At 46.1% G+C, this 27,056-nt stretch overlaps 9 protein-coding genes across 11 annotated transcripts, besides 1 other annotated feature; 2 read left to right on the plus strand and 7 right to left on the minus strand.

The window, feature by feature from the left end:
• Positions 1–136: 136 nt before the first annotated feature.
• On the minus strand, positions 137–2,370 carry TSTA_113590 (mitochondrial carrier protein, putative). The gene is made up of 8 exons (XM_002481482.1): positions 2,238–2,370; positions 2,036–2,105; positions 1,929–1,964; positions 1,736–1,868; positions 1,593–1,685; positions 1,485–1,541; positions 989–1,433; positions 137–931 (listed from the first exon to the last, which is right to left on the minus strand). The coding sequence occupies exons 1-8, from the start codon at positions 2,267–2,269 to the stop codon at positions 877–879; spliced, it is 921 nt and encodes a 306-aa protein (XP_002481527.1). The 5' UTR covers positions 2,270–2,370; the 3' UTR covers positions 137–876.
• Positions 2,371–3,239: 869 nt separating this feature from the next.
• On the minus strand, positions 3,240–5,256 carry TSTA_113600 (RING finger protein; the record flags this gene model as incomplete). The annotated part of the gene is made up of 4 exons (XM_002481483.1): positions 4,850–5,256; positions 4,251–4,779; positions 3,317–4,203; positions 3,240–3,268 (listed from the first exon to the last, which is right to left on the minus strand). The coding sequence occupies exons 1-4, from the start codon at positions 4,941–4,943 to the stop codon at positions 3,240–3,242; spliced, it is 1,539 nt and encodes a 512-aa protein (XP_002481528.1). The 5' UTR covers positions 4,944–5,256.
• Positions 5,257–5,868: 612 nt separating this feature from the next.
• Positions 5,869–8,231, minus strand: TSTA_113610 (translation initiation factor eif-2b epsilon subunit, putative; the record flags this gene model as incomplete). Its single annotated transcript, XM_002481484.1, has 4 exons — positions 5,869–6,634; positions 6,686–7,863; positions 7,911–8,035; positions 8,085–8,231. 4 exons carry the CDS (start codon positions 8,229–8,231, stop codon positions 5,928–5,930), a joined length of 2,157 nt encoding a protein of 718 aa, XP_002481529.1. The 3' UTR covers positions 5,869–5,927.
• Positions 8,232–8,917: 686 nt separating this feature from the next.
• Positions 8,918–11,696, minus strand: TSTA_113620 (stress response transcription factor SrrA/Skn7, putative; the record flags this gene model as incomplete). Its single annotated transcript, XM_002481485.1, has 7 exons — positions 8,918–9,918; positions 9,974–10,163; positions 10,216–11,109; positions 11,176–11,319; positions 11,386–11,458; positions 11,558–11,574; positions 11,646–11,696. The coding sequence occupies 7 exons, from the start codon at positions 11,694–11,696 to the stop codon at positions 9,428–9,430; spliced, it is 1,860 nt and encodes a 619-aa protein (XP_002481530.1). The 3' UTR covers positions 8,918–9,427.
• Positions 11,697–12,960: 1,264 nt separating this feature from the next.
• Positions 12,961–15,650, minus strand: TSTA_113630 (glutathione S-transferase, putative; the record flags this gene model as incomplete). Its single annotated transcript, XM_002481486.1, has 4 exons — positions 12,961–14,261; positions 14,766–14,849; positions 14,911–15,245; positions 15,297–15,650. 4 exons carry the CDS (start codon positions 15,648–15,650, stop codon positions 13,280–13,282), a joined length of 1,755 nt encoding a protein of 584 aa, XP_002481531.1. The 3' UTR covers positions 12,961–13,279.
• Positions 15,651–15,950: 300 nt separating this feature from the next.
• On the plus strand, positions 15,951–17,454 carry TSTA_113640 (uncharacterized protein; the record flags this gene model as incomplete). Of its 2 annotated transcripts, none has more annotated exons than XM_002481488.1 (7): positions 15,951–16,182; positions 16,233–16,318; positions 16,376–16,615; positions 16,790–16,892; positions 16,950–17,021; positions 17,056–17,117; positions 17,197–17,454. In XM_002481488.1, exons 2-7 carry the CDS (start codon positions 16,292–16,294, stop codon positions 17,452–17,454), a joined length of 762 nt encoding a protein of 253 aa, XP_002481533.1. In that variant the 5' UTR covers positions 15,951–16,182; positions 16,233–16,291. The 2 variants fall into 2 exon arrangements, with proteins under 2 accessions (XP_002481533.1, XP_002481532.1); XM_002481487.1 differs by having other exon boundaries at positions 15,951–16,172.
• Positions 17,455–17,551: 97 nt separating this feature from the next.
• TSTA_113650 (ER membrane protein Wsc4, putative) lies at positions 17,552–20,309 on the minus strand. 2 transcript variants are annotated; one of them, XM_002481489.1, is made up of 6 exons: positions 19,953–20,309; positions 19,606–19,864; positions 19,250–19,548; positions 19,027–19,125; positions 18,418–18,972; positions 17,552–18,358 (listed from the first exon to the last, which is right to left on the minus strand). In XM_002481489.1, exons 2-6 carry the CDS (start codon positions 19,724–19,726, stop codon positions 18,341–18,343), a joined length of 1,092 nt encoding a protein of 363 aa, XP_002481534.1. In that variant the 5' UTR covers positions 19,727–19,864; positions 19,953–20,309; the 3' UTR covers positions 17,552–18,340. The 2 variants fall into 2 exon arrangements, with proteins under 2 accessions (XP_002481534.1, XP_002481535.1); XM_002481490.1 differs by lacking the exon at positions 19,027–19,125.
• Positions 20,310–21,823: 1,514 nt separating this feature from the next.
• TSTA_113660 (uncharacterized protein) lies at positions 21,824–23,603 on the plus strand. Its single transcript, XM_002481491.1, has 2 exons — positions 21,824–22,502; positions 22,552–23,603. Exons 1-2 carry the CDS (start codon positions 22,278–22,280, stop codon positions 23,515–23,517), a joined length of 1,191 nt encoding a protein of 396 aa, XP_002481536.1. The 5' UTR covers positions 21,824–22,277; the 3' UTR covers positions 23,518–23,603.
• Positions 23,604–23,794: 191 nt separating this feature from the next.
• TSTA_113670 (conserved glutamic acid rich protein) lies at positions 23,795–26,797 on the minus strand (the record flags this gene model as incomplete). The annotated part of the gene is made up of 4 exons (XM_002481492.1): positions 23,795–24,533; positions 24,584–25,022; positions 25,071–25,155; positions 25,207–26,797. 4 exons carry the CDS (start codon positions 26,795–26,797, stop codon positions 24,270–24,272), a joined length of 2,379 nt encoding a protein of 792 aa, XP_002481537.1. The 3' UTR covers positions 23,795–24,269.
• Positions 25,569–25,589: a microsatellite.
• Positions 26,798–27,056: the final 259 nt, after the last annotated feature.

Below are 27,056 nucleotides of genomic sequence, written 5' to 3' on the forward strand. Positions count from 1 at the left end.
GGATGTAGAGAAAGATTGAAGTTGTTATTAGGTTATGTTGACAGCACTGGAGTAATATGTAATTACGAGCAGAAACATACAAGTGACGTAGTAGATTTTCGTACATACGACATAATTACCGGACCTTGAAATATTCAATGCATCGATATACTTTTGTATATCTTTTTATTTTCTCCTTCTCCATTCCTCACCATATGAAAAGGCCAAGACCAGACTTCCACATATCTATGAGTACATGATAAACATACAAAAAAAATGGCAAACCCCTTAAGCAACATCATACAACCACGAACATAAAGAAGCATCCCCGAACATCCAGGCGATTAAGAAGAAAATAGATGATAAGAAAAAAAAAGTAATCCACCCATTTTCTCCCATGTCTTTACAGATTATTTTAATCCCATCCGATCTGAACGCCAAATAGAAACGAACGCAACATATGTAGAAACAAGAATGTTGCTGTGATGAAATTCCAAGGTTTCTTCGGATGCAGAAATCAAAAATGAAGTTACTTCATGCTGATGGTGACATACCGAATTCAGATGTTTGATGTTGTGATGTGCGAAGAAATATCAGAAATGCCCCTTCGCGATGATGATGAAAATGATGGGCAACAATATACATCGCTAGAATAGAACGTTATGATGCGAGGATGATGGGTCGTCAGAAGCCAGCAAAAATAGCCCGCTGGCCTCTAGGAGATCGATGAAGATGTTCGATGAGGGGAAAGGTGTGGACAGTCAAAACGACGTTCGTTATTCTTGTTCATGCCGGCTGTAGAAGAAAATGGTGTTCATGGGGGAAAAGCGGAAGTGTCGGATCGATAAAATCCACACCATATTCGTGAAGAGTAACAGGTTAGTGGCTGTGGTCGGTTCATTTGTCGGCCATTTGGTTTTTGAAGTAAGCCTTTGCCATTTCATACGAAGTCCTTGTACTGTCAGCTCGGGTGTCTATCTGCTAGTGTTCGACAGTCAGGGTCACTCACCAGCAAATCGCCGTGCTGGGCATGGTCGAAATAATGCGAGGTCGCAGTCCACGCAGGAAACCAGCCCATCCGAACTGACGCTTAATAATAGCAGCAGCATTGAACAACCCTCGCGCAGTTCGAATCTCATGGTCCGTCGCTAATCCTCGGGTTTGCAAAAGTGTCTTGATCACATCGAGTGGTGTAGTGATTGCCGCTGCCACGGCACCGGCGAGACCTCCCGCAATACAGTGAGTGAATGGATCATACTCTTTCGAAGGGTTCATGATCTTCGATATTGACTCGTAGGCTACAAATTGCGTAGCTGTAAAAGGGACGGTCATGCTGAGAGTGGTTGGGTACGAGACGTAGAAGGCTTGGAGACCTTCGGCGCGATAGACTGCTTTGGCACATTGCGCAATTGATTTGTGAACGGATCCGTGGACTTGCATTCGCTGCTTGATGACTGTTGAGGTTAGTTGGATGGTCTAAAACTTCAATCGCAAACCGAACTTACCATCGAATGGGTTCATGAGAGCGTCACTAGCAATAGTAGCGCATGCACCGCTCAAAGCTAGCAAGTCAATTAGCATATGGTTTTGCACATCACGAAGAGCAAGCTTACCAGCAGCAAATGGATGATGGCCATCATCCGCATTTCCACCTGCAAACTCTTTGACCGCCTCATATGTACCGAAATAGACAGCGTGCGCAGGACCTAACACATATTTAGCCACGTTGTACAGAAACTCATGCTTAATCCCATACCAGCGCCCACAATCACACTCGAGACGCCCTTCCACAACGTCCTCCAGCCTTCAATCCGATAGATAGTAGATACCGCATTCGTGATACCCGTATAAAGCCCGCCGGAGCTCGGATGTAAAACTTGCATTCGCGTCTAGAAAGTTAATAAGACTAACTCGCACCTTCAACTCATTGCGAGGTATTAAAGACAAACCTTTAACAAATCGACCGGATACATAACCGAATGCTCCTATATTTCCGAACCCATCAGTTCCGTCCACCCTAACCTTCCTTCAGCTGTGTGTGACTCTCGAAACATACCGCAATCCCCGCGAAAGCACCGGCTAACATATTGTGGCCCAAGCCATAATTCGAAGGAAGAGCTTCATACCTGTCGTCGCAAAAAAAAGTTAGCTTTATTGCAGTCCTATCGAATCTTCCCCAGGTTTCGATCCACGCAATTGAATCATAGATGCAAAAACCGGTCGCCTCAGAAAAGAGATATAGAAGAAACATAACGTACTCATATTCCTGTCCTGGGATGTGTTCCGCCATCCGAGCTGGAAAAAGCTCTGAAGGCGCAGCCGGAGCCGCAAGCTGACTCCGGGAGGTAGTTATTTTGTTGGATTGAAGAATAACTAGCGGGCTGGGTGGTGATGATAATGACACGCAGGGTTGGAATAAGTTCCTGCCAATTCCCTAAAACTTTTTCGAGTATGAAATTTGTAGACTAATCAAAAGGATCGAGAATATTGAAAATGAAGTAAGAATAAAGATCAAGCTGGGTTGCATAAGTAGGAGGAATGGATGGGAAGATAAAAATTGGGAGTGACGGAAACTCCATCTGTAGCTGTTTTGCTTGGTTTGCATTGCGATCTGAGTTGACTAAACAGAACCACCTGGACTCTGGCCTCGATTTTCTTTCTATTTTTCGAATCCTTTTTCTTTCCTACGATATTGCTACTGTTACCTATAATAATAATTACTGAAATTATATATAAAAAGAAGACTATTCTTCTGCCTGACTACATCTCTTAATGGCTCTCTGTTCACTGAGTCTGTCAAGCAGTCTTATCAGATCAAACCAACTTCCCCAAACTTCTTCCACACCGGCCCGAACTGCTCGATTCAGTAACTCCGTCTTTTTACATTGTTATCAGATTCTGGACGGACATAATATTTGATAGTTAGTGAACCAGCTGAAAACACAGTGGCTATAGGCCAAGTTTCTTCTTCGGAGTGTTGGCTCGGTCTTCCGCGGCTTTTCCAGGAAAGTTCGGATGTCCGATTGCGGAGGGCTTTACGGAGTCTGTGCTTTGCTAGGAAAACTTCATTTCGTCCGATGGAGAAGATATTTATTCAGACTAGTTTCGGTACAGTCGAATTCTCGCGCGAAGATGGAATAAATGAATGAGTAATCGCTGGATAATGCCATTGATCGATTGGAAAATAAAGATAAAACATGCCAGGCTAGGAAAAGACAATAAATACATAGCATAGTAAGTAGAGGTCGTCATTCTAATCGTCATAATTCCACGTTGAACTTCCATTCATCTAGTCGAGTCAGTAGATATTCTTGTAACATTCAGGAAAACAACTTACTTTGTTTCAAATTCTCTGCTGTATCGCTCAACAAGATAACTCGGCGCTTATTGCAGTATGCCGTTTTGTCAAGAATATCCACCTTGAGTTCCGCCAGTTCTGCAATCGGTTTCTCAAACATCTCACTCAAACTCTCCACCGCCATCTCCAGATCCTTTTGGTTATCTTCAAAGATCTCCGTTAGATTGTTGCGCGCCAGGTAATAGGCAAATGCATATGTCCATTTGAGTGTCTGACGACACTGCTGTAATGCTTGAGAAGCCGTGTCTAGGAACTGAACTTCGATCCACGACATACCCGACTGAGACTGTAGACTGGTCATCTTCTTCTCAGTCTTGAGGTACAAGTCCTTGTCCAGTTTGGCCGACTGCTCGTGGTTGGCGTATCGGTTGTAGTAATGTAGATATCGTTCAAGTGATGCACGAGACCGCGCTTGAGCATCCCGAGCATCCGAGCCAGACTTTTCCGTGTATCGATTGCAGTTATACCAACTGGTTCCGTGCTCAGACCAAAGTCCCATGCACATCCAGCAAAACTCATGTTTGCACTTGCGGCACGTCATGTGATTGCATCCGCCGTTCTTTTCAATCGTAGACAAACATTTGGGACATTCCTTCGTGTTGGCCGAGATCCAGTTTGCCGTCTCGGAATCGTCCTCGCACTTCTTCAACCACATCTTGACCAACGAGCAGGGAGGCGGTTGATGATCGTTCAAACCGCATCCAAAGCAGAAACTGTGCTTGCATGCGCAGTGTACCGTGGGCACAATCTTGTTAAGATCTCTAGCCTTGACTCCGCATTCTACGGCGAATTCACAGTTCGGAGCGGGACACCATTTCAGATTGTCTTTATCATCGACATATGTTCGAGTAAGCAACGTTTTATATCTGTAACAGTCAGTGACTTTCTCCAGCTGGTTGGTCGTAATACTCACCTATCCTTAAGTTCATCCGTTACGAGTAAGTTGAGCGACTTGGAATCAACGATCCGATGACAGTTATCCTGAGGACATTGAATTCTCGCCGCCTCACCTTCCTCCTTGATTTTCTGCGAAAGGTAGTGTCTAAAGCAATCCACACAAAACCGATGGCCACATCGCATAGCGTACGTCTCCAAATCGTCACCATCCTCGCAGCAGATCGAGCACATGAAGCCAGGGACAACCTCTGTCCTGGGATTTGCCTCGAAGCTATGCCCCAGTCCCGCCTCTTCTAGAATCTCCTCTGACCGGTCCATATAAGACTCTATCAACTTTTCCCTATTCCATCGCGCGAACCGGAGCAAAATTCCTGCAGACTCGGGAGGTAGCCCAAGAATCGACGAGACTTCCGCGATCTGAGAGTTTTGTTCACGATCAATGTCGCCAGGACTGAGAACTTTGAAGTCGACTTCGTAAGGTTTCTTAGTCTTTTGTACAAGATCTTTGTCGTAAGAAAAGCCGGCGTCAAAATCGTCACCGAAGTCTGAATCAAACAAAGAGTGAGCCATCAAACTCCCCAGGCCTTTAATAATAATACATTAATGAGAACAAACCTTCACCTAAACTCTCATCTTCGCTATCCTGCGTATCCAGGAAATCCTCTTCTCGACTGGAAACATCGGTCATAAACTCATCGTCCGAATCCATGCTCCGCGTTGTTGCAGTGGGAGTCACCAAAGTGGACACCTTTTTCTTAAGCAAGAGGGAAAACTCTTTATCGTCGTTGCTTTGCTTGCTACTCCTAGACGACGTCTGCGATGATTGTTGTTGCTCTTCTTCTACTGCTTGGTGAGGGGAGACACTTCGTTCCAGCCGCAGCGACTTGTTTGGGCCTGATCCTGATCCTGGGCCCAGCCCTGACCCGGATCCCGATCTAGTAGCCTTGGATATACACTCGCGGTCGAGATCGCCCTTTTTCGAACGAGAATTTGTCACTGTCGCCGCCGCCTCCTCGACTGCCTTCCTCTTCCTCGTTGTGGGAGGCGTGGTGAAGGTATTTCTGGGGTTATCGGGAAGACCTGAGAGGTGAGGCTCGGGAGGGGGGAAGAGGGAGGCGAGTTGAAAAGATCGAAAAGTAGAACGAAAAGGAGAGATCCTTTTCCTCGGTACCTTTTTATTTTTCTCAGGATATACGGAAGTAAGAAATATACACAATCATGTGGTGTTGGTTAGGACTTCGTTGGCAGGAGACGATAAGGTGGAAGGGGAGACCCAGATAGTGTCACTGGTCACAGCCCAAGGATCGATAGGTTACGGCGGCAAACCCAGCAAAGCGGCGAAAAGAGAATCGAGACGAAGACACCTTGACGGCCAATAACGGCTCACCAAGGTATTATCAGTTAGTAATCCTTGATATGAGAACTCTTCCTTCAGTCAGAGAAAAATGAGTCAAGAGAAAATTAACTTGGACATCGACGCGAGAGTAAGAGAGAAGCTGCGAGTGGGGTCGTAGTCTGTCAGCTGGTAACCATCGATGCCTGCATTACAAGGCAGAAAATACTGGCGCCGCTTTAAGCCGTCCTAAAGCCCTAGGTTCACATATTTCATGCGAGTAAAGTACGATCAAGGTCAACACCACCAAAGACTTGCAGTCACAGTCATGATTTCTTTGACTATATCTACACAACATAATCATTCATCGCTATCTTCCTCCTCGTCATCCTCACTATCATCTTCACTCTCGTCATCGTCATCCTCCTCCGAAGCATTCGCCAGCCAATCCACAAACTGCTGCGTCTGGGCTCGCACCTTCTTCAACTCTTCCGTGGCGATAGATCGCTCATCAGCCCACCAGGCTTCAAAGGCCTCTTCTTCAATAATATCCAGATCATACAACTCCTTAGCCGTAAATAAAAGAATTGTATCTCCCTTTGCGCGATGGGCAAGATCCTGCTGGATTTGCAACAATAGATCGGTCTGATCTGTCTTTGCCTCTTTGTTCTTGTCGAAAAGACATCGGTCGACGACATCTTTGTAGCGTGTGAATACGTCGTGGACTGCCTCACCGGCGCCCTTGCCGGATTCACTGATTAGTTGGGAGATGCGTTTCATGAATGATGAGGCTACTGCATGACGGACTTGGTGGTCTGATGCATTGGCACTCATACGGAGACTGACTAGTTCAAGTGCGACAACGTCGGCTGAGACACCGTCACGCATGCTTTCGTACAAGTTGTTGGATGCGTCGTATTGGAAGTGGTCGCGATCCGAGTCTTCAGAAACCGAAGTTCCGAAGCTGTCGCTTCGCTGGCCGTGGAAATACTCGTCATCGGCTGAGATCTCGCTTGATAGTGTAGAGATGGAATCGGTAGACAGAGAGAGATTGGCCATATTGTAGACTGGGGAAAAAAGTCAGCGATTTCGTGTCAGTACGAACGGGCAAGACCTACTTAGACCAGAGGACTCGCTACGGTTATCCTCATCTTCCTCGTCTTCCTCGCCAACATATTCATAACCTCGTCCCTCGCTACCCACGATATTCTCTTCATTTGCAGGCACAGATCCATCCTCGCGCGGAGCAGCACTAATCCTGGTACCTTGGGCCACGGTAACTCCATTCGAGATCTTGACACCATACGACAACAGCACATCCGGTTCAACTTTACAATTATCTCCCACAACAACGTCCCCAGCTAGAATCGCCTGGCGAATCTCTGTATTATCGCCAATGACCACCCCGTCCCAGATGTACGCTCCATCCAGGACCACATTCTTGCCTATCCGGCAATTCCTGCCCAGTACCGAGTTGGTGACGGTGGTCTTGTCGCCTATACTCGTTCCTTGGCCGATGACCGTCCGTCGCCCCACTATACAGGACCGAGCTAGTATGACTCCCTGTTCCTGGTATATACTGCCCCGTCGCAACTCGTAGGTATGTCCCGGAAGCAGATTCGTGTCTGGACAAAGCGGGTATGTCCAACGTGATATGATATCCTTTGTGATTGCATCATAAGCTTTTAAGTTTCTCACTCGAGCCGCATAGTGCTCCTGGATGATATGGGTATGAATCGTCTTCCCGTTCAATTCATAATCTTTCAAGACACCGTATAAGAAATGTTTGCGCGGAGACTGATAGTCGAAACTATCCGACCACAAACTTAAAACATCCGGTGTGCAAATATCGATGTTACAATCAATTAAATCCCGACGAATATCAATCTCGGCATGACTCGTCAAAATCTCTGTATCAATCGTCAACCGTGCAGGACCCGACGACGACGATTTATCGGAATGATCAATCTCCTCATAGTGTAAACAACGATCCTTTGTAGGATCAACGACGAAAACCGGCGAGACGGAAGATGACTTTGTCCGGTGTTGTGCACCGGCTTCGCGCAGTACCATGGTCATGATGGCGTTACGGTCTGCTTGGCGACGAGCGCGGTGTTTAGAGAGGACTTCGTCGATGGGGAAGTTGCTGATTACATCTCCGCTGACGGCGATGAAGTCGCCTGTTATCAGGTGTTTGCCGTCTAGGTCTCGCATGACGTCTCCAACGGAGGTGGATGTGGATTTGAGAAAGGTGAGTTTCTTGAAGGGTGATGACGGTGCTTTCCATCGGGATGTACTAATAGTTTATCAGTCTAGTACTTGATATTCTAGTTATGAACATACCTGATATGCTTCTCCAATAAATTGGAGTGTGCTCCTCCGTAGAGGAAAACGTCTTGCACGCCCGCATTAGCGAGAAATTCAAGCGTATATTCGATCAGAGGAGTGTTAGCCAGCGGTAATAGACACTACACATCGTCAGTACTGGTCATCACTGTAGCTCTGATCCACACATACTCTAGGCTTCTCCAAAGTAAACGGCTCGAATCGAGTCTCAAATGTATCCGCAAAGACAACGGCCTGCAAAGTCTCTTCGACTTCTTCTGTAGCGTTTCCCTTTTGTTTGTTTCCTCCCCCTCCACCACCTTTTTGCTTCGGACCCATTGTTGTTACCGATGGAGCGTTGTCGCTGTTCTATCGAGTAGAGTACCTAGGCAGGAGTCTGATATTTTCTCGGTGCGGGGCTGGTTGAGATCAAGGTTGATAGTGTCACCAGATGGACAGTAATCGCGATTCCCATAAAAAGCGGAATAGTTAAATAGCAGCTAGAAAACTGAATGTGTTAAGTAAATACCGACGCAACTATCAGACAGTGTCCCACAGAAAATGAAGCTCCCAATTACACAAACATCAAATCGATTATTTCTCGGCAGAAAACCAGCACAAACCAAGGCGGTGTAACATATGACTCCTCAAAACAAACAAAGCAAACATGCCCTCGTATTGCAGCCTGAAATTCAAGGCATCAATTTCAATCACACAACCCTCGAAGATCTGGCCAGACCGAGACAACAGCGTTCTGGCCCGTTCTGGGACCAGACAATCTTCCTATGGACAATCGCCCGGGCGGTTCGGTACGTAGCCAGTCCAGATCTTCTGTGTAGATTAAAATTGAATGGGCTTGCGTTCTAGACCGTCGATGATTCATGGCCCCCGGTCAATAGTTGTGTAACTCATCTGATCTAAGCTTTGGAGCTTGGATGTGTTCTACTCGATGCTACATAGTACTACGTATGTATATTTTGAGAAATTAGTATATGTCGTGTTGGAAATTGGTCGGATTCGTATCATATTATCCAAATAAAACTATGTAGGCTCATCACCTGAAACCCTTCGGAATGGGGTCAAAATGAATGGAAAGAGAAGATGAATGTTACATTCCTCTGCCACTGATCATGATCTGGAGTTGAATGAACATGCCATAAGATAGAAAAAAGAATGACCGTCGGAAATTAAAATTGTAGAGAATGATAAAAAAAAATACCAGAATGTCATGATCCAATGATTTAAAACTTGCCCTGGTATATATCAAAAAGACTCGCGGACCACCCCCCCCCTTCCGGGCCCGTTTTTTAGACAAAAGAGATATCATAAGAGAGCAATAGACAGAAAAACGCCTTATGCGCCGATATGATGTATGATGTCTGCCGTGTCCGGTTGAATTATATGTCCCTGATGAATAGACATTAATCCAGGACGGATAGATAACTCAAGAAAATAAAAACGAGGCCATATGATTGCCACTCCCAATGCAATGAGATGAAATATCAAGAGAAACGCACACCAAAATTGGACAAGATTTAACCGTTCTGCTGCCCGGCCATTTGAGGCATCATCTGCGGGTTTGAGTACATGCGTTGTCTTTTGGCGTAGCCTGCTGCATCTGGAGTACTTGACATATCAGAGACTTGTCTTCGGTGCTGTGGGCGCAGAGGAGGTTGACTGAGAGCTGATGGAGTCGCATATTGAACTCCGTTTTGGTCAATTGCAAATGGCCCCGCAGGAGTCATTGGCTGCATATATTGTGGAACTTGTTGGACATTGAGGTGTACCGGCGACATTCCCTGAAGCTGCCCGGGAGACTGCCAGTTATTCATAGATGCAGCTGGTGACTGTCCAGGAGAACTATCTTCCTTGATAGACTGTGCCGCCGAGGTATGCGTGGTCATGGGTGTTACCGAGGCTGGATCCATGGTTGTTGTGGGCACGGTTTTAAGATGCATCAAATGCTTTTCAAGCATGTCCAGGAGACTCTTCCTTGTAAATGGCTTGGGCAAAACATCGTCCATGCCTACAAAGTCGTCAGAAAAGATGTGAAGTTTTGGGTCAAACGAGATAAAACATACCGTGTTGGAAATACAGTTCAATATCATCCTTGCGAATATTCGAAGTCATAGCAATAATCGGTGTGCGATCAAACTGACGGATTAAATGGCATGCAGATACCCCGTCCAAATTAGGCATTATGATATCCATCAAAATCAAATCGTACCTCTTGCCCGACTGCACTTTGGTGACAGCTTGTAGACCGTCGTACTACCAACGTCAGTAATGATAACGTTGTTTTGGGTCAATAGGGGAAACATACAGCGTTATCAATTTGACATTGAAAAGAGCCCAAGAATTTACCACCAATTTGACGACACGTATCATCATCCTCGACCAGCAAGATATTAGGCTGTTTGATCCAGCCTGGGTTGACAAATGTATTCTTCTTCCGAGTCTCGTTGAACGGGCGCTGTATTTGTTGCTGTTGCGGAGCGACTGCTTCGGGGGCAGCCATGTCTTTTGGTTGAATTGAGTACGGGATATTGTTCACATGTTCGCTATACATTGGATCAATACCATTGGTCGCGCCAACTGGGTAGACAGCCGTCTCCAGTTCACCATTCATCTTAACAAAACCTATAGAAGGATTCGATCCAGCCGAATTGGGGCCTCGGGCGATGCCGTTCCGTGCGCCAGCGCCTAACGGAGGCGTCGAAACCATCTGAGCTTTGGTGGGATCATTCAAAGAATCAAAATTCACGAGATTGGGAGGCAATTGCGAAGAGCTCAAGTCACTGAGAATCTTGGATGCTTGTTGTAACGGCGAGGCGGGGAGATCGTCTGCAGCTGAGCCATCTTGACCAGCAAAGGCACCGCTGGCGCGACTATCACGGCGGTGGCGAGCATCGACAGTAAACAAGTAGTTCATGACATTATGGATGACGTTTTCATGTTGAAGAATGGTCTTTTGCAAGCGCATGACCTCCTGCATGATCACTTGGGAATCAACCGAAAGCTGGGCGTTCCGGTCGGTCAACGACTGGATTTGCTGCTGTTGGGCCATGATTTGCGAGTTCATCAGATCGATCTGCTGGGTCGGGACTGAATCTTCATTCATTTGGGCTGGCTTTCGAGGTGCTGGCGCTTTTCTTCGAATGTTGTCCAACGAATCTTTATTATTAGCTTTGAATTCGGGGTGTTTGAATTCCCAGGCCTGGCTCAGTCCCATCGATTAGTTTGTACTCTTGAAGTATCGAAAGGCCGAAAGGAAATCACTGACATTAGGCCCATACGGCGATTGCCCTGTTTCTTCATTATTCTGGCGCACTTTGTGAAAGTCATATTTGTTGAGCTGGCGAACAAAACTGGCAAAGTTGCTGTGTTTGAAGTGTTTGGGGAGGATAGTTTTGGTAAATTTCTCGCACTGTGCACAACAATATCAAGTCATCAGTTGCTGATCGAAGGTCATCGGATGAAGATGATTCAGTACCTCTAGTACAACAAAACTGTCATTCTCATCGCCCCAGCGCACAATGTCCGAATACGATGGATCCTCCAACATCCTATTGTCAAATTGATTAATCAAACAGTTTTGAGCGATCGCATTGTGGGTGATGAAACAGGAGTTGTAACCGGGGGAGTGAACAAAGATGGTAACCTACTTGTACAATTTGCGAACCTGTAGATTCGAGCATATTGTTAGCAGGCGAACAGGGCTTTCTATCTTCTTGAAGGAAAATGAGAACATACGAAATCGCTCGAATTACCAGCAGAGCTGGTCCCAGTGGTCTGGCCGTCCATGGCTTGGGGGAGGGGAAGATATTGAGTGTGGCGGACCGTCTCAAAAAGCGAGAAAGAAGAAAGAAGTAAAGTTAAGGAAGGAGGAGAAATGGGCGAGACGCGGTCCCGGCAGGCCCAGACGGAAGAACCTAGCTTGCTCCCCTGTCGATTTTTAGTGTGCACCAACTGGGCGACAACAAAAAAAAAAAAAAAAAGAAAAGTGCTATTTACGTTGAAGTACGTATTTATCGTTCGTTGTCAGACAGTCAGTAATAGACTGACAACTCTTCTAGTCCAGCCACGAGTTGCTGTCGAGGGAGTCGACGGAGTCAACGCAAGGAGGGGAATTTGCCGAGAAGCTACAGCAAAGATTGAAGACAGTGGGTACAGCACGAGCAATGCGAGAAGAGTAATAACTAACTTATAGAGATGGGCGTTGCTTATTGTCCTGTCTTCTGATTCTACAGGACTCAATAGGTATGAGTACATTGTTGACTCACTATTGTACCTCTCTCTACTCCATGAGTCGGTCACCATCAGATGTTTTCAACAGATGTCTCAGCTACGAACAGTTCACAGTGGAGACGAGGCCATAGTTTGGTCTTGATTTTGCTCAGACTTCTAAGAGGGGCATGGACTCCACTCGTCGTCTCTCACTCTTTCAACAGCTTCTTCTTTTTCTGATTCTCTTCCAACGCATGCTCCACTGAGGCTTGTCGTATTCCGGTCTTCCGTATGGACCCTGAATACTACATACACTGAATACTACATGAAAATATATGTGGAATATGTGGAATCAGGTACCTATCGTGAAGTCTTCTGCCTGATATTTGTCTGATTGAGAAATCACCGAAACGCATTGAGCCATTGACGTGTTGGCGCTCTCTAGTTTCCTCCGCCTACTCCGTATTTCTCCGTGCAAGAACGGAGATCTTTATATTTGTCTGCTATTGCAGATCGACTAACCACCGCTTAGCTTGACCTCGAATCTATGTTCTGTGTATATATTTAACTACATTGATACCCTACCCAGTGCCGGTTAAACGTGAGTGGTCGGCTCAGACCAACCATCGAGTCACACAACGCTTCCAGCGTGTCTTTGACCCTGCCCATGCGTCGCCAATCTGCGTTTAGAATTTGGTCCGTGTGCTCGATGCAGTTGCATCTACATACAATGCCGTATGTAGCTGCATCCGCGGATGCAGCTATCATGCAAGTGGATGTAGGGTATCCATGTCATCCCGAAAGAGAAGGAGTACTCGCACTTTATTGCCCTTCTTATTGACAGGGTCATTGTCAGGCCCGTTCTTTCATAAGTGTCTCTATAGGTACTCTCATATTGCCCGGGATCAAGAACTCATACATTCTACTACAACATTGTTAACGATATCTACGCCAGACTGCGAGATATCCGGTGGCGTCGGCCAAGAGCCTCAAGAATGCTCACATTTAATATCCAAGTCAAGAATTCAGTGGCCGTTGGATTAACGACCACATGGTCTCAAGTGCATTCCAGATACTTCCAAGACGGTGATCTAGACTCGCGGGACGCCACAACCCGTGATACAATTGTACCTAACGAGTATTACATGCATCCAAAAATATCAGTTCAGCACCTCATCAATAGCACGCGACACTGCCTCCGGATACTCCAAAGGGATCAAATGCTTCGCACCCTTGACGACACTAAACCCAACATTGAAACCTCTCGCAGCAAGCATCTCCACAACTTCACTCTGCACTCGATCCTTTTGCTCCACCACATCAAACTCACCAGCCAACACACTCACCTTAACATTCATAATATGAGGCCGCGAAGCAAGTTCATCCAAAACTGGAATGAGATCCTCCTTCATTCCATATCTGATCCATCCTTCGTTTGCCAACGTGTTTCCAACCAGACTATCTCTCACGACCATCGCCATGTCCTCATCCGTCAATAGCTCGGGTGATGAAAGAATGTTCGACAGTACGAATTGCACGGATTCCTTGCTGTCGTAAGCATGTTCCTGCTGCTCACTCATGTCCGGCGGCAGAATGAGAGGTGTCGGTGGAGCTGGTGTCACCAAAACCAAACCTTTGACAAGTGCGAGGATATCATCCGAGGCACTTCCGAGGGCAGCTAAAATGACCTTTGCACCCATCGAGTGGCCGACGAAGACAATACCGTTGTTCTTGACGACGGATGCTGTGGCTTCATTCGTCCTTAGGGTTTGTAACACAGAGACAAGGTCTGATGCGAGTGGCGTGACGGAATAATCTTTTGCTGTACCACCGTTCTGTGCAGTAGGTCCAGTGGATTCTCCCCATCCTCGATGGTCCATTGAGACGCTGGGGTAGCGGGAGCTCAGGGAAAACGGTGAGTCGGGTGAAGTAATTTTGTACCAGGTTGAACTTGAGCCACCCCAGTAATGTAGGAAGACAATCAAAGGGGAGGATGAAGAGATGGATGACTCTTTCACCAGACGGAGATGAATCTTTGTGTCGGGGGATGTTTGTACAAACAACATTTTGCCTTTTCGAAGAGCTGTAGATCCCTGCTTCGTAAATGGATTTGAGCTTTGGAGGTTGCTCTGCTGATTTTCCCTACCACCAAGGTCAAAGTAATTCTATATATACGGTCCTATCTTCAACAATCTCAAATAACAACGGTACAATTCCGATGACGCTTCCAACAATCTCCAAGACAAAGCATTCTGATTGGCTGTTATTCAAATGACAAATCAAGCGATGAAGAGCATTCTTACTAATCTAGATGACAAAATAGGCGGAATTACAGACACCACCAACCAATAACAACGACCAACATTGTTGGCGTATGCGAACAGACCAATTGTGGTTTAACATATTATTCAAATCACTGTACGGCGTACAGATATCGTGTAAGTAAGCGTCGGAATTAATTCCATGTAGAGTGAGAAAGTACGCAAAGTGTTGCCGTGTTCTGGGTTTGTTTATAACGAGCCCTAACTTCATTGAATTTCCAAGGCTCTAGTCTATACGTACATCAACATAGAGTATCACAAGAAATATCAGGCAAATAATACACATAGTCAAAATAAATATTGCTCCCATACAGGCGCCGCATACTCAGGAAAATATTCCTCATGGATCCTACGCGCATATTCAATCACATTCGGTAAACTGCGAATCAACTTCCTAGATTCGGGGCCACTGCAACAGACTCATTAGCAAGACAGGTCAATGATTAAAAAATGAAAGAAAAGAGACGTACGCATCACAAACCAATCCACCAATTATAAACCCAAACAAACTCGTATCAACCTCAGTAGGCCCTTTCCGCCCCAGAGCCCAAAATACATTCCGACCGGCAGCGGCAGCAGAAGTCTTGTGTCTCGACTCGGCAAGTAAATTGTCGATATCGTGCCAAATTTTGCTACGGAATGAATGAATCTCTTCAAGAGAAAACCGCCCCGTTCCTTGGCCGTGTAGGGTAGTGTTGGTTTTGCGCCATGCAATGTATCCTACTATCACGCGGATAGGGTAGGGTATAGAAGCCATGACACCATCACGCATGGTATAGTAATTCTCATTCCAGCGTTCGTTCGTCTTTGAATTCTTATTAGTGATAGAGTTGATATTAAATGGGAAGGATAATACATTGTAAAAATATAGCTTATCCTCTAACAAAGCTCTCAAGGCTTGATCCATGGTCTCCTCAGTCGGCGACAACTCCTCGTTGAGGTCAGGTAAGATACCATTCTCCGTCAATTGGCCACTGATGAGTTGTGAATCTGAAAGAAATTCCGGCTCATTGTTATGTTTCGATGTGATGGAGATGTATGGAATTTTCCCTCGAGGAGCTTTAATGATTGACCCTTGCTCGAGATTATAGTATACACCAGCAAATCGGAGACGGGCCTCGAGCTTGGTGACGAAGGGGGACCAGGCGTAGTTTGCTGTGCATGAGAAACCACGGAAGATGGTTATGGTTGGTTGATGTTTGTCTGTCATTGTTTTGAAATTTTTGAGGTGGTACTTGCTTCTTCTGGATATAGGTATATATATACACGGTCTATATTGAGAAACATAAGAGTGAGAAGAAGAGAGAGAAAAATGAAATTCGTGAAGAATTTAAAGATGTTAAAAGTTGATGCTTAAGAGGTATGGCTCAGCAGCTAAGCCTAATACAGTATCGTGTCTGCGTAAGTGGGCAATATGATTGGCCCATATGAAGTAGAAGAGGAGCCGTCTTAACTCCGTCCAATCGTTGCTTCCTTCGTCAACATCATTGTTCGCGCTGACTCCTTCACCATGAAACAATTGCCAGATACGAGTTGTTATGTCTTCCATAGACACCGCGCTAGATATCATCTCCTCGACGAGACTTACGCCAACTGAACATCTCATTCTGGGGGCTTCGTGAATGGGGCGCCGTGGACCCGGAGTTTGCGAGTCGCTCCGGATGGCCTTCAAGGTAATGACCATAATGTAGAGACTAATCTAGGTGGGTTCAAGAAGGACTGGAGGAAAAAGGTGACGAGAAGTAAGAATTCGATATTTCAGCAAGGATATCATCGTGCTAAATCGCTCTAGTATCAACATTTGATCCAGAATGCACCGGGGAGACGGCATATGTGGTTTCTCCTTCGATTATGCATGGTCTCGAAGCACCAGAAGATGTAAAATCCGCTTCCTCTGATTATTTCGTTGCAGCCATGTCTCTGACACTCGAACAGGGTTGCTTGTATGAGATGCTTGAAGCACACCTCTCTCCGCAATACGTCGCCAAACCACGCTCGCAGCTTGTAAACCAAGAATGCAACGATGGGACTTCTTTGCAAAACCTCTGGGTGCTGTCTCCCAGCGTCCACAAGGCCTTTCGACAGGGTCACTTGTACGTTAGGCTCGTGTCACGCACGCGGGACAGCCCGGAATTTACTATGCGCGAGCTAGATGAAGATAAGTTAGATGCTATGGTAAGGCTCACATTCATAATTGAGGCTAGAGCAGTTCCAAAATAATACTACACAGCATACGTTAGGAACCATGCATTTAGAAGAACCAGAAGGCCTTTTTTCTCGGCGATGGAACTGATATCGACGGTTTGCCACATTTCAGGTTCTCCACGCCTAATGCTAAGACCCTTCCAGCTCCGACGCTCTTTTTCTTTGGGGTTCATCGATGCTTGCCAATGCATTCATCTTTTCTACGTTGAGGATAAGGCATCTCGTGGCTGGCCAAGATCCATCAGAGGTACGAAAGCCAGGACTCTTTTGTGTGGTTTGATTAGTCGCTAAATACTGAATTCAGATCAAATAAACTTTGATATTCCTATTCTCCGAAAAGCGCTTCCATCGGTTATGGCTTTGTATACCGTTTCAGGTTCGTTTGTCATGCTATATGCTTCTTAACAAAGTCGGGAGATGGCTTTATGGCCCCTCGACAACGCCGTATGTGCAACGATTGCCATTTGGATTGGTACTAAAAGAATATGATCGCTCTCGACATAATGAGCCGAATGCTTAGAGGCTAGTTGCTCAGTACACTTCTATCCTAGCACCTCGTGTGGTCGATGCTGGAGAATATGCCGGCACGGTATATCTACCATCTACGTGGGCAGATGATCCATGAGGTTATGCATCTCATGTCGTATGAGGAACGAGATCGCCTCGCAGACGAACTCGGATCTTATGCAGAGCAATTACGAAAAATTTCCAACCCTTCACCATTCCTATTCTGCAACACCCTAGGAGCTAAAATCGTTGATCATCGCCTACCAGATCGATCTGGCGGACCGTTCCACCTTCGAGTCTGAATTCAATAACCATCTATCAAGTCATCTCAAATGCTCACCAGCCGAAGTCGTCGATAAAGAAAATCTTCGAGGAGATCATTGCTCATACTTTACGCATTGCGATTGCCACTGCACTAATCTTCTTGTTCATCGTGGACGGCTTAGTGGGATTGTTGACTGGGAGTGTGCCGGTTATATGACTGAGTATTGGGAGTACAGCAAGGCCATGTACGGTGCTTTTCAGAACCATATACTGGAAAGTATATTTCGACGCGCCTTTAAATATCGATACGAGTCAGAGCTTAGCGTGAAGCGGACATTCTGGCGTTATACCTCTTTCGGAGTGTAGTTTCGACGTGATTTCCCATGGATATTCTCCAACAGTCCGATCCATCAATAGTTATGTTAATAAGTTATAATTATTAAACAAACTAGAATACAAGTAGTTATGGTGGTCATCAAAGGTGGTTCTGTTCGTATACTTTCCACAATAAAAAAGAAAAAAGCTTCAGAATCTATATCATTTCAATCAAGTCCGAACCCAAACCCAAACCCAAACGCCATTACAGGATGAGGTCGAATTCTCCGTTCCTGCTGGAAATTTTGGAAAACAGATGGGAAAAGCGAGGGGTAAAGAAAAAACAAACAGGCGCAATATTTATATGCTCGAAGAAAAACGATGTTACCCTTTGCAGTGACAAAGATTCTCATTCAGGATTGATAAAGACGGGTTCGACATTAGCCAACTCCAGTCAGAGGAAAGTGAGAGAAACGGCTTGCAAAGGCAGTGAATGGTGAAGTTCCGGAGCAACCGGGACGGGTATCATAGATAAAAACAGTGCTTCGCTGCGCTGTGCCGGGATGTGTATGCAAGAAAAATGAGGAATCGAGAAACGCAATCAATCAGTTAATCTGGATTCGTGAGCTGTTCAAAATGTTAGCAGTCAGATTTGGATTTCAAGCCAGGAGAAAAAGTGGACAAACCCTCAAAACAGGGCGCGAATAGTCCTCGTCATCACGAAGAGACACCGCGCTAAGTCGATCCCCATTGGGATACAAAACTGCATCCTTTTTCATGCGATTGTCAATAAATGCCTGGTTCGGATTGAGATAGTCGTTAGGCGAGGTAGGTGATACTTCGTGGTCTGCTGGGCCGGCCGGACCCATAAAGTTGCGCATGAAGCTCATCTGTGAGCCTCGACTTTGACGCCGTGTATCGATAGTTCCGCCTGCAATGCTGCCATCGTTTCCTCCATTTGGAGAGCCCGGTTTTTCAGAAATGTCACTGTTGCCTCGACGTCCGAAGAAGAAGAACCACAGTATGAAGGCGGCTAGAGCTCCCACGCCGACAAGGGATCCAATAACGATACCCGCAATAGCTCCACCACTCAATGACGAGCTCTTATGATCGGACGACGCTGAAGAAGAGGTGGCGGACGGTGAATTTGAGACGGTGATTGTCACGGGCTGGCCAGCTATAGTCTGAATGGAGATGGTTGGAGCAATGGTAGTCGAGGTCTCTGATGAGGTAGAAGTACCCTAGACGAGGATATATAAGCAGACGTTCAAATATAGATTGTTCGCAGATCATACAGAAGACACCGATGTTACCAGAGTCGTCCCCGTGGAAGCCGACTCGGTTACAGTGACAGTTTTGGGTCCGGATGTGGATGTTTCAGTGGCTGAGCTCTCCTGAGTGGTTGTTAAAAACCAGACACTTCTGAGATTGCACCAAGCCACCTTGACATATGAATCCAAGGGTGGTAATATACGCGCAAGGAATGGCATGATAATATACAAGGGTAAATTTACTCACCGAAGAAGTGGTTGAAGAGGAACTAGAAGCGGTTCCAGTGCTGGTAGTATCTATTCTGCCGGTTGCTGTTCCGGATGGTTTGTGATTTGACATGGCGATGTAGCCGAATAGACCTTTGGCGGGATTTCCGCATAAATCATCCGGATAGCCTGGACAGCCAGAGTTGCACTCGGTGACATTTACTGTTGAAGCAGGGATATAATTTGAGCACCAGCAATTCTGGCCTTGGAGGACCGCAAAGGCGTAGTCTGAAGTACATAGCGAATTACAAGCTCCGTTCGACTGATATATGTTCGTATCTAGCAGTATGATTAGCCATCGCGTTGAGACCTTAAGCGAATTGAAGGGATGCGCACTTTGTGTACTATCTGAAGCGGTGTTTGCGTTGGAGCAGTATTCGATTGTCAGTGCGGTGACCGAAGACGAGCCGAGTAGAAGAGCGACGACTCCTAGATGCACCATGCTTTGGAGAGTCATCTTTATGCCGGTATTATTCCGTCCCCTTGCCCGTGTTACTTGAGAGTAGTTTGGGTGTTTTCAAGGTGCTGTATCATGTGATCGATATCAATGGAATTCTCTCGAAATCGGAGGATCGCACGTGTTGACGATGTCTCACTGAACGATCGAGTCAATTAGCAGATGAACTCCAAGAAAGTTGATCTCAATATCCAATCCTTCCAAGGGAAATCGTCCTCGCACATACAGTCAAATCAGTTGGAACTTTGGTGGTCGCGACGGTCTCGGTCGGTGTTAGGCCCAATTGCCCGGATTTGCAAACGTATTACACACAACAATATCGATAGATCGCCAACGGCATCTTCGCAGCCGCTCAACAGGGCCCGATTCGAGTATCAATTAAGTATCGAGATTCGATCGTCGTAGTCGAAGAATAGATGGTGGTGGGAGCCGGTAAGACGCGGAAGATTGATGAAAATGATGAAGAGATGGGACAGACACCGCGCGGAGAGAAGAAGAGCAAACGAGCTCGGTGTAACAAAGTAAAGATTGATTGTCTGAGTACCTTGCTGTCAGACAATCGAAAGGGTGAGACAGATGGTAGATAAAGGCGATACTAATTGCGATGTCAATGACAAGCACACTTTGTAGAAGAGAAGAGAAGTTGTTGATGGCCAGCCAAGGGGAAAGAGAGGAAAGTTGGTTAGTTTGATTAACTAGAGGGGTGGGTGGGTCCTATCAGAATACTTGGTTGGAGGCGTCGTCGTATGACAGGTGATGGCACCTTTGTATGTTTTCCGAGTATATATATATATATACGATGGATATATTTTGTTTAATATAACCAGAGGATATGTCTACAGCGACCAGAGTGTCTGGCATACTCGTTCTTAGTCGTACTGTTGACATGAATGCTGACTGTGTTGTTTATCTTCTGGCGGAATCGTTCCCAGATTGAAAGCGGGTAGCGGGTATTTGTAGCCAATCAGGCTGCGGTATACTGTGGATCAGGAGTCTGATCATGGCGTAATCTGACCAATAGAATTCTGGTCTGTGGATGTAGCGATCGGTATTATTGGCTGTATTACCACGTATTATTTACTTGGTATTTGTTATTTACGTTACAATTCTATTCATCTTCATTGATGTCGAGCTCATCGAAAGACACAATACTGTACATGTGGTACAAATATATATTGATATTAATAAAACTAAGTATGCAAGCATGCAGTGACCAGAATGCAAAGCGCCTCCATGTATGCCGATCGTAAAGGCACACATATGGAGCAGTGATAAGCTAGCACTGCGCCAGACCAGGAGCCAATCGATTCGTGTCCACTGTTCACAGAAGAAACGGCCGACACATGGACTCAAGATCGGTTTGCTGTGTTACAATAACGGCTGGGTACTGTCCTATTTTGCCTGCATCTGCCATTGTCTCTCATATATGTCAAACGGATTGAGGACTCAAGCGTGACATAACATTGACGATCAGGCTGTGCTTTGGCCGTGCATTGAAAGGATGCGATGCGTCAATAATATGAAGTTATATAACGTTATGCCTTTGGATAGCGAGGTAACATCGCTAAAAACATCGACTGGACGGATTACGTAGTACGTATATGCATCCTCCGATTAAGTTTGCGGGCAAAACCCAGCGAACCACAGCTTCCTAGGTAAGACTGGATCTGCATGTCTTGAAATATGTTCCTTTTTTGACTCTTAATACATACGGTAGTACTATGGTAATATTGCCCATTAGCCACGCTTGATGGCGAAACATACCGTATATATCGTGGTCGACATCCGGACCTTAGTATTCCATCTTATAACGACCACCTGGGCAGGAGCTCACATGCGTCGTGGCGAGGCCTAACACCGAGGTTTCAAAGCTATTGAGACTATTCAGCAATGCTAGGATTTAAAACCATATGAAAACGATGGAAATCTGGCCATTAAAACCACCTCACTTTTTAGTTTCCTTTTCGATGTCGATAAGACCTCGGTGACAGGTTCAGCAGATGTTCGCGTCTGATATTCAAATACATAGCGAATACTCAAATATTGGTAAAGTACAGATATTTCGTCTGATCCGTGCTTGCAGAGACGCAGAGCAGAGTGATGCGAAGTTCACCTTTTAGGGCTTTTATTAGGGTTTGTTCCAAATCGGGTAATCCCTACAATTAAGGTTACCGATTCATGATGACATCGCCCGGAAATTCGAACCTTCGGTATCTTCCTTTTCCTTCTATTTTACTACAAGTTTTATTGCAAGGCAGATACAATACCGTGGGAGTCTGATAGCCAATATGAAAAGACGCAGGCACAAAGCGGACACATCCGTTGCTATTGAGTCATTTACATAACAAAAGTGTTGGGACCTCGAGGAGTCATTCTACCAGTCAAGCCGACTTTGTTACTGGTTTGAACTCTGCTCCGCCCGCGTAAACACAAGGAATAGTTATTGACTGTAACTATTCCGAGTCGCTAACCTTGACGAATACCACGCGTATACAAATATATCAAACAAGCATAAAGCAAATCATCACCCTTACAGACAAGACATCTAACCATGTTGAACGAGGAAGAACGCAAAGAACTTTACCCACTCGGCGAGTTTAGGCACTCGTATCCGCGCTTGATCCGAAGACTAGCGGAAGCCATGACAGCAATGATGGCTGACCGAGATTACACTGACTTGACATTGGAATGTGACGGCGAGAAGTTCCCGGTCCATAAGCTCGTTCTTTGTACTCAGTCCGAGGTGCTCAAGGCCGCTAGTGAAGAGCGTTGGAAGGTTGGCCCCTTCACTTTAATGTGAGAAGCCAGCTAACTAGTCTTTATAGGAAGGAAAAGAAGGTGTCATTCACATCGAGGGATTCGATTCCTTGACAGTCCGCCGTATGGTTGAGTTCCTATATACTGGGGACTATGGTCAGGGCAAGCCAGATTATGTGCATGTGGATCCCCATAACAGGGAAATGTACGATTGGGATGAACCTTTCTCGGAAGAGGAAGAGAATTATTCTGGCGACAGCGAGGACGTTGATACTCTTCATAGCAAATATCCACGTACTCTAACGGAATCTGAGGAAATGAAGCATGACTTCATCAACGCCGTGGAACCACACATATGTGTCCATGCGATTGCGGATTACTACATGATTGATGACCTGAAAGACCTTGCTAAAAACAAGGCAAAGGTAACTCTCGAGAAGCAAGGGTGGTCTTCCAGGGGGTTCTTGGAGGTCGCCAACTACGCCTTTGAGACTACTATGCCACCAAAGACACCAGAAGAGGAGCGGCAGTACTATGGAAAAGAGATCTTGCGCGATGTCATAGTCCGTGTAGCCCTTGAGCATCTGAACGACATCACTCTCCTGGAGGACTTTGACAAATGGGAACTACACCCCCAATTTGCAGTGATATTACTGCGAAACCAAGCCGCCAAATACAAATCCGACCGAGAAGAATGGGCGCAGGAAAAAAAAGACCGTGAGAAGGAAGGGTGGAACCAGATAAATTCCTGGTGCAAACTTATGAATGATCTGGACATTGAGAGACGTCGAAATTCGCGAATGAAGAGGTGTATCGACGCGATACGAGAGTTGAAGACTTGTCGGAACTGTAACTGTACGTTCAATGCTACGGTTCATTCCCCGCGGCATGAGACCGTTACTCTTGATGGTGAGGAACATCATATTGAAAAGTACGTGGTTCGGTGTAAGGAGTGCTTAAACACCAAGCATCCTCGCCGTAACCGTGGATGGAACACGGCAAGTGGCTGGGGTGAGCAAGCAACGCGGGGATGACGCTGGCTACACCAGGTGGTAGATCTACATTGATCTTATCCCCTTGTTGTATATAGGTACCAATCTAGAATGCACGGATTGCAATGAAGCTAGGCAGTATCTAATTAGCTGGAGTACTCCCAAGTCTGAATTTATACGGAGTACTTGATCTTGAATCCCCCTCTGTCTCTCGAGTGAGGCGAGAGAAGACAGCTTGCACAGCATACAGGTATAAAAGTCTCGTCTTTTTCAGGATAATTCAGGATATTCCTGTATGCTACTTAGGAGGTATGTCATATGTTCAAAAAATCAAAATCATTGGCACGTTTTTCTTTATAGTAGGGGGGATGAGCCTAACCCTAAGCTCAGTCCCAAACAAGTAATTATTTTACAGGCGCATTACCACTCAACTGAGCCTCATCCATGGAGCTGCAAAGCCACTTACCCAATTGTCGCAGCTCTTATCCATGGTACATATGAGACAGAAGACCCATAAATGATTGTATTATGTTTTGTAAATGGGTCCGGGTACCTTAACACATCCTTGGTACACTGGCGAAATGTATCCATGGTCGGTGCTTATTGACATCTGGTGATGCTCATTTGCAACTCTTCAATTCAATACGGGACTATAAACCATTAAATACTCCATAGTAAAGTGTAGATGAGATATGTAAATAGAAAAAAATAGTGTCATGACATCGTATCTATCGTATCTCGTCACTGTCGTTTGATGTTGTCTGTGTCGTAGCTAATAAGTGTATAAGAAGGAATTAAATCTCTCGATATCGGCGCGGGCGTCGATCTTCCTCGATGACGATATCCCGTTCACGATAGCGCTCACGTTCCTCCCATGGATATGGCTCACGAACAGGCGGCCGTTCCAGCATCAATGGAGGCCGAGGTGCAATAGGAGGTGGACCGGGAATAACGGGAAGTGGTGGAAGTCTCTCTCGCTCACGCCGTATGCCACGGATTCGTTCGCGGCGGAATTGACGTATATCCTCGCTGAGGTCGACAAGTCTTTCGACGTCATCCTATCATGAAAATTAGGATATGAACAATGGAAAGCATAGCACCGACTTACATAGCGGAGATACTCAAAAACGTAGTAAAAATCATCAGTCTCATCAAACTCGTAACCTGCTCGCTTAAGAGCTTCTCGGATAACAAGATCCTTGGAGATCTCTGTCCAGAGTTTGTTGCGTTTTTTTCTGGTGTTGTCGGTATATCTCCTATGAGCATGGACTTCTTCTTCCCTGGGCTCGGGGAATGCTTCGATTTCTTCTCTTCGATCCCGTTCTCGAATGACTAATTCCCTTTCAAATCCTGGAAGGTCTCTGTCACGCTCTCGCTGTCTGATTTCTACCTCTTTCTCGACTCCGTGATCTCCTGATTTGGTCCGAGTGATGACCAATTTATCCTCGTCCTCATCGAGTTGATGTCGTTGGCGTGGAGATATGCTCCTTTCTTTTTCCTTGTCGATAATGATTTCTTCTTCATATGCTCGCCCGCGTTTATCCCCTCTAGAAGGCGTATTAGTATAGTCAAATACACGCTGATTGAGCTCTTACCTTCGCTTTATGTCAATTACGTCCACATCGTCAGCGAGTGACTCTTCGGGGCTATCTCGTCGGACAGGTGGAACAACCTCGTAGCCTTTTCTTATTAGTATATGCTATCTTATCACACAGTGAGCAGCGAACTTACTGTCAATATGACGGTGATGGGTAATTACTTCCTGAAGAATAGGCGGTTTGCGAACAACCGAAGGTTCACGGGATGATTCCGACGATGATGATTCCTCTTTCCGTATGATGACTTCACGACTAGCTTCGTTCTTCCCTCGCCTTCCGCTCCTATCGGTATCCTTGATTATGATTTCTTCCTTATCACCGCCTTTCGGTCGGGAAACAGAGCGACGCGGGCTACGAGGAGGACTATGAACATGACGGAACTCGATGCGGTCTTTGCCTCGGTCGTCATCACGTATTACTACTTCGTCTTTTTCGAGACCCCGGGGCACTGATTTTCTCCTTCCATGCTTCTTGCGTATGATGACTTCTTCGCGGTCATCATCATCATCATCATCAAGTGAATGGACCGATCGCCGTCGTAGCACTACATCATCGAGATCATCATCTCTCGCCCGCGACGAACCATGGAAGTGACGAATCCGTATCTGCCCTCGGTCATCCTCCCCTCTTCGAGGTGTGGAACGATCACGCTCGCGTATGACAATTTCTTCCCGGTCGTCTTCTCTTCGAGGCGATGATCGGCTTCTGTGCTTGATAACAATCTCATCCCGATCTTCTTCTCTCGGTGGTGGAATGGAGCGACCTCGCCGACGAATGCGGATATCATCAATCTCGCCATCATCGTCACGACGACGATGGGGAGGAGTTCTTTCCTCCCGGCGTATTTCGATCTCTTCTTGTTTTTGGCGATCTCGCTCCCGGAAGATGACCTCTTCCCGTCCATCTTCGTCAAGTATATATCTCTCGTCCCGATGACGACGGCGGCGACGGGGACCAGGAGAATCATGGTTGTGACGAATAACCACCTCATCCTCTTCCGCGCGATAGTCATCGAGTACTGGCATCGAGCGTCTATGACGGCTGATTCTTTCGCGCTCAGAGTCATCTTCTCGGCGTGACGGGCGATCACGGTGGCGGAAAATAATCCTTTCATCATCTAGCTCCTCCCGAGGATCAATGCGCCTTTTATCTTTTCCAATGATTATATCCTCTTCGTCTTCTCTCACTCGGCGAGGTGGCAATGATCGATCTCTCCGGCGAATAATGACATCGTCGCGCTCATCCTCTTCACGAGGACGATGTAACCTCCGCTCCTCGAAGATGATTTTCTCCTTTTCCCGTGATCTTTTGCGATAATCATCAATTTCATCTCCTTCGTCCAGAGTGACTTCGTCCCTCGAACCTCTGCTCGGATGGTGACGAGATAGCGGCGGAGTCCTACGCCGGATATAACCCTCGTCCATCTCTCTCTGCAGCCTCAAGTCGTCCGGACGCACTCTGTCACGATACCTTGGGGGTATAACGTCCTCATCTCTGGGAGGTAAGTAACGGTCAGGAGGGACATCCGGTGCAGAGCTGTCGCGACGGACCCGAACTCGCTCTTCAACCTCGCGGACTGCAGGCGGAGAGCGTGTTAAGCGGCGTCGACGGTGCCCAAATTCGGGATCAAAGTAACGATCGTCTCTGTTTCGTCGCCTTCGGTCTATTTCTTCGTAGTAGTTATCCTTCTCGTAGACATCGTCCGGTGGCGCTGGTCGGGACATTGCGATATGTTCGAATGATTAGATGATGCGAATATATTGTATATTTATTGCTAATTTCTGATTCCAAAAGTGCTGCATTGATTATATATGGTATGCGAAACCTGCGATTTCGAGATAGTGAGGCATAAACAGTGTTACTCAAATCGGCGGGGTACGATGCGTAAGAATCGTGAAACAAACCGCTAAAAAGAGAATCTGCAAGAAGAAAACAAACAAACAGATTAAAAAAGAGAAGACATATGTGACAATACAAATGCAA

This window comes from Talaromyces stipitatus, genomic scaffold (genome assembly GCF_000003125.1).
Source record: "Talaromyces stipitatus ATCC 10500 scf_1105507295555 genomic scaffold, whole genome shotgun sequence".
Taxonomy (NCBI): Eukaryota; Fungi; Ascomycota; class Eurotiomycetes; order Eurotiales; family Trichocomaceae; genus Talaromyces; species Talaromyces stipitatus.

Bases quoted from the DNA above. Each gene is read 5' to 3' on its own strand.
- TSTA_113590 (XM_002481482.1), bottom strand. From the start codon at position 2,269: ATGGCGGAACACATCCCAGGACAGGAATATGA. The intron at 1,434-1,484 runs GTAAGTTCGGTT...TAACCTCAACAG, and splicing joins TCTCATGAACCCATTCGATG to TCATCAAGCAGCGAATGCAA. The intron at 932-988 runs GTGAGTGACCCT...TGACAGTACAAG, and splicing joins CCCAGCACGGCGATTTGCTG to GACTTCGTATGAAATGGCAA.
- TSTA_113650 (XM_002481489.1), bottom strand. From the start codon at position 19,726: ATGACTCTCCAAAGCATGGTGCATCTAGGAGTCGTCGCTCTTCTACTC. The intron at 19,549-19,605 runs GTGCGCATCCCT...TCATACTGCTAG, and splicing joins CGCTTCAGATAGTACACAAA to ATACGAACATATATCAGTCG. The intron at 18,973-19,026 runs GTATGATCTGCG...ATCCTCGTCTAG, and splicing joins TGGTAACATCGGTGTCTTCT to GGTACTTCTACCTCATCAGA.
- TSTA_113660 (XM_002481491.1), top strand. From the start codon at position 22,278: ATGTTGAACGAGGAAGAACGCAAAGAACTTTACCCACTCGGCGAGTTT. The intron at 22,503-22,551 runs GTTGGCCCCTTC...TAGTCTTTATAG, and splicing joins CTAGTGAAGAGCGTTGGAAG to GAAGGAAAAGAAGGTGTCAT.